Below are 14,594 nucleotides of genomic sequence, written 5' to 3'. Positions count from 1 at the left end.
CCAATCTGGGTTTTAAAACCATGATAATAGAGCTCTTGCCCTTGCAGGTTCTACAAGCTACTTAGATCATAAGGCACGTGAGTCGTGACCATTTCCAGCATCTTCCAATATATATTAGCTAAAATGAAAGATAAAAATGTGGGCATTACTTGCCTTTTTGGACCACAAGCTAGTGATTGTAATCTATCATATCATTTATATATAACCATATGTATTATACATCATTAATTTATGCTTAACATTTGAAAAGACTATTACTATAAATCGGTTAAATCTAATAAATGATGCATGGTCACTCCATCCTCGCAGGGGCAGAGAACTCGTCTCTTTCTCGATTGTGCTAACAGAGGCTCTAGGGAAGTTAGAATAGGAGAACACTCCTTTTCCGATGAGCTTATTATTTAGATACTTTTAACAATTATCTAGTTTACACTTGGTTATCCAACGTTTACTATAAGCACGATAATTGGTATACCAGAGGTGTCTCCTTTTTAGTATTCTTGTACTAAGAAAAGATCCTCTCAATGCTCTAATGTCTACAAAAATCAAACCCAATAATATATCAAGTAATTAAAACTTATAATTTAAGATAAGAATATTGAAGATAAAACATCATCGAAATTGGTTCGTAAAATTTATGGTAGGTATAGTAAAGCAAATAGTGGATGTAAATTGAGTTATGGGTAGCTGTGCACGTGTTGAAAACCCAATTAGATTCATTTTTATATGATCAATTAGTTGTACCCAAAAACCTTATCATGTGCAAAGTTTATATATTCTTAATTCTGTGATCATAAAAAAACAAAATTGTATTGAAATGCTTTTTCGATCCAAAGAGGTAAAAGATTTAATTAATTAGGTAATATATTTATTCTTTCTAGAACTTAAAATAAAGATAATGTTTAATAAATGAACTTATCGTAGGTTGAATATATGAACTGGGTTGGTATGATTGAAAAAGTATGCAAACACACAATCTCTAGTATAAAAAGGGTGTCTGGGGCACAGCATTCTACTGTTATCATTACTCACTTAAATAGAGATTCAAACATGAAACTGTCATAATTACCCGCTTAAATCTTAAGAATTAGAAGTATTTAAGTTCGAAACCGTATATTTTAACCCCATATCCCAATATTCATCTTACCACTTCAGCTACCCAAGGGTGATAATTTTTTTTTTTGTGATCGGGGATGTCCGTACCAGTTTGCATGCACCTCAATTAATTCTTTATGACATTAAAATTGACAGTCAAGTAAATCTTCTCAATAACCATCCCTATTAATAATTCAGGTGAATCAAACTCAGGATTTATGGTAAGTTCACTTTAATACCGATTATTAGATTTAGAATTATGGGTTTAACCAAATCGATTGACAAATTGCCCTGTCNTTTTTTTTTTTTTTTTGTGACTAGTGGTGTCCGAACCAGCTTGCATGCACTTCAACTAATCTTTTATGATCTTGAAGTTGATAGTCGGATAAATCTCCTCAATGATCACCTATATTAATAATTTAGGTGAATCAAACACAAGACTTGTGGTGAGTTCACTTTAATAGCGATTATTAGATTTAGAATTATAGGTTTAACCAAATCCATTGACAAATTGTCCTATTCTGGTCCAACCAAGCAGCTTAATACCCACGTCTCGAATCCTATCAAATAAAGCTTCTATACTTATTGTCATATTTTAGGACTAATCAAATATATTTGGATCTAGTTTCACTCCTATTTGCTTTTCAGCTTTATATATTATCCAACCAAAATGCACACGCTCATTAAATCGAAAAAGAAAATTCTAACCTTATACACTGAATTTATATAGACTTCGCGTAGATGCGAGAAGCATAATCAAATAAATTATGTATAGTATAATATGGAAAACTTGAAAAAGGTATAAACTACCATTAATGGTTAATTAAAACAAAGAGTAGGACCATGAAAGGGATCCGAAACACAATAGTGCTGTCAATAAAGACTTGACTCTAAACAAGCAGATGACAGTACAGAACCTTCTGGACACACAATCTAACAAAATATCTACCACTTACATTGAATCTCCACCGTCCATTCCCAACCTTATCATCCTACATTTAACTCGTTACTCTTTCTAGGTAATTAACTTTACTTGCTCTATTAAAATACACCAACCTCAGGCTCCTATATGTAAGTATGTAACTTAATCTCCAGTTTTATATCTTCTGGAGACTTCTTTGGTTTACCTTTTTTAACTTGGGAGAGAAACAGAGAGAAAGAAGTAAAGAAAAATTATTTCTTTTCTCTCTTTTCTCTCCAACACAACTTGACCATTTGGTGTTGAGTTTGATAAAGATGTAATCTTTGTAAGTCTATAAGGCGTTTTGTTGTAAGATACAGGTGGGTTTGGTTTGGTTTTGGATTTTGTTTTGTGGGTTGTGTTTGGTTTTGTAATTTGTCGACTTGAAAAGGAGAAAGTTTGAGTCTTGTTTGGTGTTGAAGAAAAATGGCCAATGGAGAAGAGAAAAGCAATGACTTGTATGGAGTTTTGGGATTGAATAAAGAATGTACAGCAACAGAGCTGAGGAATGCCTATAAGAAACTTGCACTGGTTAGAGTTAACATCTTTTCTTCGCCTGTCTCGTTTCGGTTTTTTTCACTTTTCAATCAAGTGGGTTGTTCTTCAAATTCTAACAATTTCTAAAGATCACTTCTTTTGATCTGGTCTTTGTTTTTGCATGGCCTTAAACAATGTAATGAACTCTTTCAAAGCCCAATTTTGCCATGTATTTGGTGATGATTCAGCATGCTAAGCTTTGTTTTGATACTGTTTGATCATATGGAAAAGCCCTTCTTATAATCACTTCTGTTCATTCTCCTTTTGATTTGGTCTTTGTGCATGACCTTTCCATATTATTTGATTGGGTCCTTTTGCTTCGAACAAGTCCCATGGTTTCTGGGTTCTCTTCACCACCCTGGTGAAAGTGGCAAAAATTGAATTGGAAAGTTACTTCTTTTTCCCTGGAAATCAAAATTTTCCCGGGAAAGTTGTCTTGAAGTTGTAGTGAAAGAAAATTTGTTTTTGTTTTTGTTTTTTTTTGGAATATAGAGATGGCATCCAGATCGTTGTTCAGCAACGGGAAATTCAAAGTTTGTTGAGGAAGCCAAGAAGAAATTTCAGGCCATTCAACAAGCCTATTCTGGTAACTTTACCCAATTCCATTTTCTATTAGTGTTTTAGTATTTTGTGCAATTTGCATTATAAAAAAAGGGACTATTTTTAAAACTTTATGTTATAATAATGGATTATTATTAGATTCACGAGATGCTGTTTTTATGTACAGTTCTGTCTGACGCCAACAAGAGGTTTCTGTACGACGTAGGTGTCTATGACAGTGATGATGATGATGATGATCAAAATGTATGTTACATCCATACCCATAAGGCCTTGGGGGTCTTTTTGTTAGAAATGAAAAGTATAGTGAACTTATTGGGAATTTTGCATGCAGGGAATGGGTGATTTCTTGAATGAAATGGCATGCATGATGAGCCAAACAAAGACTAGTGTAAGTCTCTTATGCTTTCTTGTGAATAAAATTTACAGGTTGGCATTGGAAAATCCTAGGAAGTAGATATGGCTTTTTTTTTTTCCTTTCTAGCTTTATTCATGGTTTTTTTTGCTTTAGTTGGTTGTTTATACAATCATGGTATAAAGATTTCTTCCTAATTTGATTGCTAATGGGTCCAACATTGGCTAATTTTTTAGTAGGCTGACAGACTTTTTGCCTTTATGGAGACATGATACTCTGTGTGTGGACATCTCCAAAAATCAGTTTTTGATGGGACCATTTTTTTGTCTTGGCCAATCATTTGTGAGGTCTTTGCGTGGACACTGTAGAATTGCTGAATATCAAGTGTATCAAAGACTTTGTGGACCCCCAGAAAAAAGTTATTCTTTGGAAGCATTGAATAATTGATCTATGAATCAAAATAAAATTGTTTGGTGATTGATATAATGTATAATTGGCAGGAAAATGGGAAGGAGAGTTTTGAGGAATTGCAGGAGTTGTTTGAAGAGATGTTTCAAGAGGACGTTGAGGCATTCGGTTCTAGCTGTCAGGATACTAGTTCATGTTCTACTTCTTCATCGTCATATGTGTCTTACAGTGATGGTTCGAGTACAAACAAGCGCAATTCATCTGAAATGACTTCTGGGAAGACAAATGCTGAGGGTTCCTCTAGTTTCAATGCTCATTTTCAGAGTTTCTGTTTTGGGGTATGTTTCATCTATTGATGTTGTCGAGACATATTTCTTAACAGATTAAACTTTCGTATGACTCTGGATTAGTTTAGTTCTTGGACAGATCTATTCTTGTGAGCTTAAATTTTTGAGTCACATGGTACAAAAAATGGCTTTCTGGAATAAATGCTGATTATAAGATTTCGCGAATTGTATTCAGTTGTAGATTGTCATTCCTCGGTAGTCTTTTTATTGATACAATCTTTGAATGCTACAAAGACAGGTGGAACACCAGCAAAATTTCATGAAGGGGAAGGGAGTAAGAGGAGGAATTCCAGGAGGAGCGGGCGGTAGCCAAAGACACAGCAAAAAACAAAAATTTTTCATCTGGCTATAATCTCTCCTCCCATGATTATTCAAGTATTTCTGCTTCATGATGCACTAGTTGACATATCATCAATGATTGCTAATCCAACCCCAGCATTTAGGCCAAACTTACCATATTAACTTAAACGCCGCGAGAGGCGAAGCCTTGGAAGTCCTCATGACCAATGCTGAATCACAGTTGGAGAAATCTTGAATCATGGCGTGGAGGATGCTGAACACCACCAGCAATGAAGCAAAAGCTATAACCAACTTAAGTTGCTTACCTTTCTTCTCTTGCTTGAGGGTTTAGTTAAATAGGAAACAGATGATTGTAAGAGCTTATTAAACATTTAATAACTAGTTTCCCTGATGCTACATTTTACATTTAATCTTTCCAAACTTATCATACAGTGAGTTTTATATATTTATGTGCATACAAAATGGTCCCTTTTGATCCCAATACATTTCTTCTGAATCTTTTTGTGGTTCTAATGAGGATATGTTTTGAGAGATACCACACCAGAAAGGGCGTTTCATATTCATTCTTGTACTTACTGATAACCAAAGGGATATCCATGAAAGTTGATTGTGAATTTTCACTCCCAGTAATCTTTGGTTATATTGGACAGGGCTAGAAAGGGTGTTAGCTGCTATCAATCTGCCTGATATTTAGATCAACAATTGACCCTATTCAGCATCTGGCTATGGCTTCAATTTCTGGTCAAAATTTTTCCATCGATAAGCCATAGGTACCAACTTTGGGGACCAATGTGTAGCACATAGGTGAAATTGGACCAGCGCTAGAGATAATATTACCAAAACTGGCTCTAAGAGAGGTCAAATATGAAGAAGCTGCAGAACCCGTGGCTGTATTGGTTAGGTGGGCAGCAAATGGGCTCTACACCACGTGGGCAAATGACCCACAAATGGGGTCAGGCGCATTGAAAAATCTGGGCACAGGACTCACCAAAAAGCCTCAATTGTCTGCTTTTAGGCTTGATGGTGAGAGGTAAACAACAGAGTTAAAGCACCCCCAATCCATCATCACTTTTTGGTTTTAATGAGAAGAGAATTAAAAATAAAAAATAAAAAAAATTAGTTTTGTGAAAGAAGTAGGTCCATCCCCATTGGCAATGCAAGTTGCCAAAACTTTTGAGTGTAGAAATGTGTCTCTTGGTGGCCTTTTTTCCACATTTTCTCTCCATCACTCATCAAATGTCCCACAAGTTGGACAACTTGTGTTGCTTCCTGCAGTAGAAGAGTATGAAGAAGAACACGGTCATGCACACAACTTCTTTGGTTTTATTGCTTCTATTCTGGGTCTCGTTAAGACAGGTCGGTTCAATATTCACGATTATTTCTTTATCTAAAATATCTAAAACTTCTCGTTTCAAAGTGGTGGGTTATTCTAACCAGAGTTCAAAAGGTCGAATCGATTCCTTAAACTTTGGGTATGAGACGAATGATTTAAGAAAATAAAGTCGCGTCCCTATCTATAGTTATAACATTAAGCATTCAAACATTACGTCTTCGTACATAAACAAATGAATTAAAGAATTCATTAAAAGAAGAAAAAAGATTAAGGGATTAATTATATAATAACCCACTTGGTTTAAGCTTAATGATCAAATCTAGAAAGTTCATGTACTTCAATTTAGTAGTACATGCGTTCCAGCTTTGTTTCAAGTTTGCCAAAATAAACTATGCAATATACAATATTATCCTTTGAGCTTATGGTAATTTATAAAGAATATGTGAGATATCTGGTATCAACATAAAGATCTTCATATACTAGTGTCTAAAGAACATTTTTTTTTATATTGATTTTCAATCTTTAAGTATGATCAAATTGTATCATTTTACTTTTACTTTTATTTTTATTTTATATTTTTCTTTCCATTAAAAATATAATGTTGGGTTTGGGTAGAACCCACCCTCAAAAGTTAGCTTAAGGAAAAAGAGAGTTCAACCACATATATACATTATAACAACTCACCAACTTGGCGATGTGAGACAGATACAACTTCTAACAGGTATATCAATCTTCGTTTTGTTCATCTTTCAGTTACTGTAGCGCATCGTCTTTATAAAATAATAGTTTGTTACGTTATGTACGGACTATAAATCTGTCAAGTTATTAAAAAAAAAAAAAATTGAATAACAAAACATTGCAACATGTCGGTATAATAACAGAATGATGATACATTCGATACACGGATTTCGTACTGGATAAATTATCAGAAGATGGATTTTAAAGTATTAAACTACTATAACATTTTCGATTATTAAAACGACAAAAATAATAATAATAATAATAATAATCTTGTTATCAAAAGTTTCAACCTTGCTACAAAAGCATAGGAACCCCATTCTTGAACCATGAGAATCGATGGAGATTTATAGAATTTAGGTTTTAAATTATTAGACCTAAGTCTTCATAATGTTGTATTGTTGTGGGCAAGTTGAAGCAAAAAGTTGAAGAAAGATGCAAGTTGATATTAAAATTAAGCATTAAACATGTTTAATAAAAGTAACAAGTTGCCATTTTAGAATAGAATAATTAAACATCAAAAGGGTTCATCATTTGTTTACTCTTGGAAATCTCCATCCTAGATTTGATCTCCCACTTGGGAAGGGATTGCAATTTCTTTAATAATCAAAACTAGATTAATTAATTTAGTTTCCCAAAGTGAGATGGTTGAGTGTTGTGAAGTCCAATTTTGATGTCTATATCATAGAAGATCTTTAATCTTTTCTTAATTTAAAGCTTGAAACATTTTAAAAAAGGCCAAATAGTAATAGATAATTATTTGGGCTTTCCATGGAACCCACTATGGACCAATTGATAGTCTTTGGACTTCTTATTCTGGGCCATGCTACCTATTGAATGTAAAGCCCAAAAGATAACAGAGGCATATAAAGGTTTCTTCGGACCCGACGGATATTAGGCCTTGAGTAAGGCAAAAAGGAACTCGATTTTGTTATGTCTATTGTCTCATATCACTAATGAATAAGGCCTGAAATCAGTTTATAAGTCTTGGATTTCTATATCTAAGTAGACAGGTTTGAGGTTAGGGATGTTCACATGAAGCTCAAAAGAAGCAAATCTGGGCAATCCTACCCCAAAGCAAATAAATATCTATTTGATTAGACTAGACACAAGATTGGATTTGCACGGATAATTATCTACTTGATTGGACCGAACCCAAGATTAGACTTAGGCCGCTAAACCCAAGATTGGACTTGGATTGTTATACGATTCCTTGATTTGACCATACTCAAAGACCCAAAATGAACAATGTCTATTTAATTGAATAAAATTAGAATTTTACAATGAAGAATTTAAGCTTTTTGGGTTAAGTGATCTAGTGTATTTAAACACGAAAATAAAACATTATAGAGAATTAAGATATCAACATACAGTTTGGAGCAAAAACCTTCAAGTTTCCTAGAGCCGGAAATGAGCTTTAGCTGCCTCAAAGAAGCACAACCCTATTGACAAATCTTTATAAGATAAATAATTTAGCTAGCATCAGTGTAAACACCTCAATAACTTCAATATTATAGTAACTTTGTGGCAAGATTGAGTTGCTACTTTAAAGAAAAGTCCAAGATTCAATTTAGCTACCCCAATTACTCTCTCACTATGCCTTGATGTTAATACAATTTGACATATTCAAATGGGTCTATTATTATTATTATTATTATTATTATTATTATTATTATTATTATTATTATTATTATTATTACATGTCAATTTCAACTTTAAAGATGGCCATTAAATTCCCATTTCCCAATCAAGCTACCTCTAAAATGTACAAGTAATTCAAGGAGAATAGAAAAAAGAAGACAAGGATGTTGATGAAATCAAGGCCATATCAATGATGACTTTTTCAATAAGAAATGAGACACAAAGTAAACAAGAAATTAAACTAAAGGAAGAAAATTGTGGGGAAACAACTTGATGTAACATATGAACAAATTTAATTTACATAATAATAATAATCAATTAATGTTTGCTTTCTCTATCATAGCTTACCGAATAAACTAAATTATTTGAAGCAATTATATAAGGGCAAAGGCAAAATATATAAGGCTTATTGGCTTATGAGTGCTTCAAGTCTATGTGGAGAACAGCAAGAAAGTCTCTCATGGGACCATTTATTGAATCAAACTAGGTTTGTGGTGTTAATATAAAACCCATTCCAATTTCTAAGAGGTAATCTAACTTTTTTTTTTTGGTAAACCCGGTAATTATCTCTCCAACGCCTCGAACACAAGAGACAAAAAATAGTTAGCTCCAATAATTAAAGAGTTTGTCATCCGACCACAAGGAGAGAGGTTAAGGTAATCTAATGTTGTATATTTACATTTCAATAATATTACATTTACAAAGTAGATATTTCTGTTATGAATACTAACTAATCAATGTAATTAGAATCATACATCAACTAAGTATAAGATTAGTTGGTAGTTTAGCAGTCATTAAATATCTTCCTTTTACAAGTCGATTTTTAGCTATCATGTGGGTTCATAAAAATTTGGTATTAAAGTAGGCATCACATAGCGAGGGCGTCTTTATAGACATAACGCCCTCTCTTTATAAGCCAGTTTTAAAAGCGAGTTATATCCGTATGGACAAGGTATCCTCCCCTTATAAACCAGTTATAAGTGCGAATTCTACCTTGTGAAATGATTACTTAGTATATAAAATATTACACAAAATCTTATACTAAGTCTTTATCAATTCATATAGAGAGGCTTTTTTACTGTAGTCTTTTATAGAAGCTACAAATCTTAGTCTTTTACAAAGAAGGTATCATCATGTAGATATTAAATTTAGAAGTGCCTCAATTAGCAAAAAATACCGTTAGCCAATAGGGGGTCTTCTAGGGTCCCATTTGTATTAACTTGTGATAAGGAAACTATTACAAAATTTGTGGATATATGAAGACCTTCAAGCTTGTGGCAAGATATATATGTGTGGTTCCCGTGACTCAACATAGTTGGTGAATGTCTAGCTCTAGCATAAGGGAACAGGAGCAATAATTGATAAATCCTTTCAAGGGTACGGAAATCAGGGTTTATTGAATACCCTACAAGCTTAATAAATTAGGTAAGTCATAAATGTGGTAGGTGGTCACTTTGTGGAATTCGAACACAAAACCTCTAGATAATCCATCCAGATGACTAAAGTCTTGCCCTATGAACACAAAATCAGTGTTTAAGGGAGCAATAATTGATAAATCTTTAAAAGAGGAAGCTTATTTTAGTTGAAGATTATTCAACCTTTCAATATAGATATTCAACTCAACATAAACAAATAATATTTGTCATATATCATATGATGTGTATGGATATGTTTTTATAATAAGCATTTTGTTTGTTTAGTAGAATTTTTATAACAAAAACCCAAGTGCTTCTTCTAAATACATCCCCATCAAGATTCCTTCCAAAACACTTCAATAAAATTCTATTAATCAAATAAAACTTGTCATCAAAACAAATGAAGCAATCATTTTTATGATTCCGTAACACACAACACTTTATAATTGGTCAATGTAAGCGTCGTCACTAAGATTAAATTAAGTTTTAAGAGTAACGGGTTAATAGTGCACTATATACAAAGTGAAGAGTTTATCTGATGTGTCTGAATTTCAATTGATCTGATTGTATATGTAACAACACAATGGTAATTATAAGATGACGAGATAAATATATTACTTTTTTATAATCAATATAATATCGACACAAAAGTAACCACATCATATGAAATAACATGATAAGTATGTTACTTTTTTATAATGGATGTGACGCCTGCACACACAATTTAGTTTTTTTATGCAAAATAAAGTTTAAGGTTTAGGTTTAGGTTTCAAATTAAGTTTTAGAGTGAAGAGTTAGTAGTACACTATATAAAAAGTAAAGAGTTTAACTGATATGTTTGAATTTCAACTAATCCGTATATATAACAACACAGTAATAATTATAAGACGATGAAATAAATATATTACCTTTTTATAATCGATGTAGTATCGACACAAAGGTAATCAAATCATGTGAAATAAAAGGATATATAAATAAATATCTTATACCTAGTTTGTAATTAAGTAAGTGGAGAGGACTTTGATAGGTGAAGTAATTGCATAAACTCTTAATCAATTATAAGCTAATAAACACACAATCTGGTTGGTAATTGGTTTGAAATTAAATTGATGAAATCTTCTTGCAATGCAATTCATGATGGGTCCAACTCCGACATTATTATTGTCAAAGTGTTGGTAGATCTAGAATTACTTCAATGCTCAATCTTATCTACCTGACGTGTAAAATTAGACAAAATTGATATGGGGACCTTCTTGTCTGCCCACTTGACCAAGTCATTCTTATTTTTTGATCCTATAATCTTGGGCTTCCTTCGCTTTAACCATAGCTGGTGGCTTTTTTCTTTTGCTCGACTTGGCTTGGCTCTATGATAGTGTACATGTTCATTTCTTGTTATGCAATTCTACTAGTGGGCATTTTCTAAACCTAAAATTATGCACTAATGGTGATCAATAGATAGAGATGAGCCCACTAGAGTCATCTAAAATTAGATTTATTGTTCAACTTTTCATCTTGTTAAGTTTCATACGAGGGTAATCAATACATATCAGAAATATAATAAATGAAAAAAATGATACCGCTTAAGGGTTTTATGTATCAGAAAGTGATGAAGATTTATAATTACCTTATTATTTATCATATTATCCAATATATGTAATCTTAATCTTATTAAAGTTTAGTAAAACACTCATATCAAAAGATATTTCATTATTCTTAATTTTTTTTTTTTTTTTTTTTTTATAACCAAGGGTTTAATCCTCGAGACCCATTGAACACTCTATAACCTAATAGATCAAGTAAGTCACAAATGTGGTAAGTAGCCATTATGGGGATTAGAACACAAGACCTCTGGATAACTCACTCAGATAGCTAAGGTCTTGCCATCTGGCCACAAATCCAGTAGTTAAATAAAGGGAGAACGACACTTTGCCACCCAAGGTTTCATGAAACGACACTTTTCCACCTGCCAAGTTTCAAAACGAAGCTTTCCCACCCACTTTCTATTAACCTTAACTGAAGAAGGACAAAATTGTAAATTTATAAAACAGTCACAGGTTAATGAAGTCATTTCACCCCCTATATATAACCTCATAGAAACCCTACCTTTCTTCCCCACCCCTTCATACCCCACCGTCGTTCTCCACAGTCCACCGCTATCCACTCCGGATTTTTGATGGTGGATTTTTGGCCGGATTTGTATTACTTAGTGATGGATTTGGGTTGAGCATCCATGGGTTATTTGGTGGCCTCGCCGACGATTTGCAGTAGTAGCAGTCGACAGCACAGCACAGGTGTGATTTCGACCAACCATTTTTGTTTAGTTTTTTAATTTTTTTTTTTCCAAATTATGGATTTGGATTTAGATTCAAATAATAAAGGGTGTTTTCGACTTTACTGTGATTATACCATGTCAATTAACAAAGTCTACTAATGGATCTTGACGGTGGGTGGGAAAGTGTTGTTTTGAAACTTGAAGGGTGGGACAACGTTTTGTCAAACCTTGGGTTGGGAAAATGTCGTTCTCCCTTAAATAAATAACTAACCGCTTCCTCGTAGCTGGATGACAAGATTGTCTTTAAATTTAAAGACGAGACCTTTGGATGTAACACCTAAAGGATTTGTCATCCGGCACAAGGAGCAATGCAACATCCTTCCGATGAAATCATACCCATTAAAGATTAAAGGAGAAAAGCAATAAGATCAACCCAATATAATCTTAATTTATATCATCTAAATATATAGTTAGAGCAAATTACTAAAATTAGAATGAAATTTTATCCATACATTTTTTTTTTTTCTAATTTGTTGTTCTAAAAAACCTAATCTACAAATTAATTATAGTTAGTAAATAAACCGACGAAGCTCTCTTAAGTCATAATTAGAGTGATGAATTTGAAATCAAATCCATAAAAAATTGACCAATTATATAAATATAATTTATTTATTTTGATGGCTCAAAATGAAGCCATATTAGCCGGAGCCATTGCAATGACTTTAGCCATTAATTTTCAGGTTTTCAACTCTCTTCTTCATCATCATCTCTCTCTGAAACTCGTCTATAAAATCCCTAAAACCACCATTGTTTTCTTAAGAAAAATAATAAGAAAGTGAGCTCTCTCTTCACATCCCCACATATCTATCTTCTATCTACGTTTCGCTCCCTTCTCTCTAAGTAACAGTCGTTTTGGGTCCATCAACCAACCCCAAAAAAAAAACAAAAAAACAAAAAAACAAAAACAAAACCAAAACCTGCCCATCATCGGTTGTTACACAGAGAAGCTAAATAATAAGAACAATAATTTTGATACATAAATATTGAAATCATGGGGTTTCTTCATAAGCTCTGGGACGAAACGCTTGCCGGGCCTGCTCCGGAAACGGGGCTTGGCAAACTAAGGAAGTACGATTCATTTTCCGGGACAAGATCTCCACATTCACCGGCTGTTAATGGAGCCGATGATGTTGTGGTCACTAGGAGTATTACGATTCTTAGAAGTAACTCTAATTTTAGAAGCTTATCCTTGGATCCTGGTTCTGCTCCGGAGTCTCCTGCTGGGCCTGACACCCCCAGAACTCCCAAGACACGTGAGTTCATTTCTTCTTTCTCCATCAACATGTAAATATTTTTTGTTTGTTTGCCAAGAAACGTGAAGGAAAATGAAACTCCAAAGATCTCTGAATTTTTTCTCTTTCTTTTTCATTTGAATTCACGTGATTTGTTCCCACAAGATCTGGATTTGAGAGCCCCTTACGGGTATTTGTCCATTATTTCCTCAGGCTTGTGAAGCAAGGAAATTAATACAGGATAATCTTCTAATCTGAACCATGAAATTAATGTTATTTGTTATGCATGCGTGCAGCGGGAACACCAGGCGGGGATTTCAAGAAATTTACGAGAAGAAAACTATCAACAGTGGCATTAGAACGTGATGCTGATGAGCCTAGAAGTCCGACAGTTTACGATTGGTTACTTCTCGTTTATGTTTACTATTAATGAAAAACAAATTCGATCTATGAAAAACTACAATATTTCATGTTCTAATGAGTACGATGTGTGTGTTACAGGATCGTGATAAGTGCTTTGGATCGTTGAGGAGAGTTAAAAATGGCGATTTTGCAAGAAAGAATCGGCAGCAACACACTTTTGTACATAGAGAACCGTACCTTTGTGGAAATTATATCTAATATATCTATATCTATATATAAATATTTAGCCTAAGCTATATGTTAGCAACTACATGAATAAGATGGTTCAGGGCGAGAGGATCAGCCATGGCAGAACAAGCTAGCTGAACCAATCAATGATGCTTCTTGGAGTTTCAGAGAGAGGGAATTCAGAGATAACTTTGCTTCTTAATTGAGAGTTTAGAGTTTCTTTCTTTTTCTTTTTCTTTTTCTTTTTTTTCTTTTTTCTTTTGATGATGATGATGAAGATGAAGATGAACACCCTTTTGTATATAATGTTGTTGGGTCTGGTCGTTCTGGTTTTTTTTTGTACATATGGATTGTGTACCTGAAACTTCTTTCAATGAAACTAGACTGAAGCTTCTTGCATCTGAAGAAATTTTCCAGTTCTTTGATTATTATTGTAATATTATTGAATTGAATTGATTGAAATTATATTTCTAATAAATGGTACTCACTTATTAGCTTAAACTGGTATTTGAACGAAGTGATTACTTACTTTTTTCCTTTTTGATAATGGAAGTATAGTCTCAGGTTGATCGTACATCTCAATTAATCCTACTTTTCTTTTTTGGTAATCAGTTTATTAGCTTAAACATGTTTTTGAACGACGTGATTATTTATTAGAACATTACTTACTTTTTTTCTTTTTTGGTACTTAGGGTATCCGAGTCAGCTTGTATCTATCTCAATTAATCCTATTTTTTTCTCTTTTGATAAT

At 33.3% G+C, this 14,594-nt stretch overlaps 2 protein-coding genes across 4 annotated transcripts; both read left to right on the top strand.

The window, feature by feature from the left end:
• Positions 1–2,177: 2,177 nt before the first annotated feature.
• LOC116130934 (dnaJ homolog subfamily B member 6) lies at positions 2,178–5,042 on the top strand. 2 transcript variants are annotated; one of them, XM_031416616.1, is made up of 6 exons: positions 2,178–2,587; positions 3,086–3,179; positions 3,321–3,397; positions 3,486–3,542; positions 4,007–4,252; positions 4,500–5,042. In XM_031416616.1, exons 1-6 carry the CDS (start codon positions 2,483–2,485, stop codon positions 4,611–4,613), a joined length of 693 nt encoding a protein of 230 aa, XP_031272476.1. In that variant the 5' UTR covers positions 2,178–2,482; the 3' UTR covers positions 4,614–5,042. The 2 variants fall into 2 exon arrangements, with proteins under 2 accessions (XP_031272476.1, XP_031272477.1); XM_031416617.1 differs by having other exon boundaries at positions 4,496–5,042.
• A 7,723-nt stretch (positions 5,043–12,765) lies between these two features.
• Positions 12,766–14,248, top strand: LOC116130936 (dormancy-associated protein homolog 4-like). Of its 2 annotated transcripts, none has more exons than XM_031416620.1 (3): positions 12,766–13,273; positions 13,549–13,635; positions 13,754–14,248. In XM_031416620.1, exons 1-3 carry the CDS (start codon positions 13,012–13,014, stop codon positions 13,759–13,761), a joined length of 357 nt encoding a protein of 118 aa, XP_031272480.1. In that variant the 5' UTR covers positions 12,766–13,011; the 3' UTR covers positions 13,762–14,248. The 2 variants fall into 2 exon arrangements, with proteins under 2 accessions (XP_031272480.1, XP_031272479.1); XM_031416619.1 differs by having other exon boundaries at positions 12,767–13,273; positions 13,549–13,654.
• Positions 14,249–14,594: the final 346 nt, after the last annotated feature.

Source organism: Pistacia vera, unplaced genomic scaffold, assembly GCF_008641045.1.
Source record: "Pistacia vera cultivar Batoury unplaced genomic scaffold, PisVer_v2 Contig227, whole genome shotgun sequence".
Classification (NCBI taxonomy): Eukaryota; Viridiplantae; Streptophyta; class Magnoliopsida; order Sapindales; family Anacardiaceae; genus Pistacia; species Pistacia vera.
Note: the sequence above shows the minus strand (reverse complement) of the source record. Positions and strands in the feature narration are given on the sequence as shown.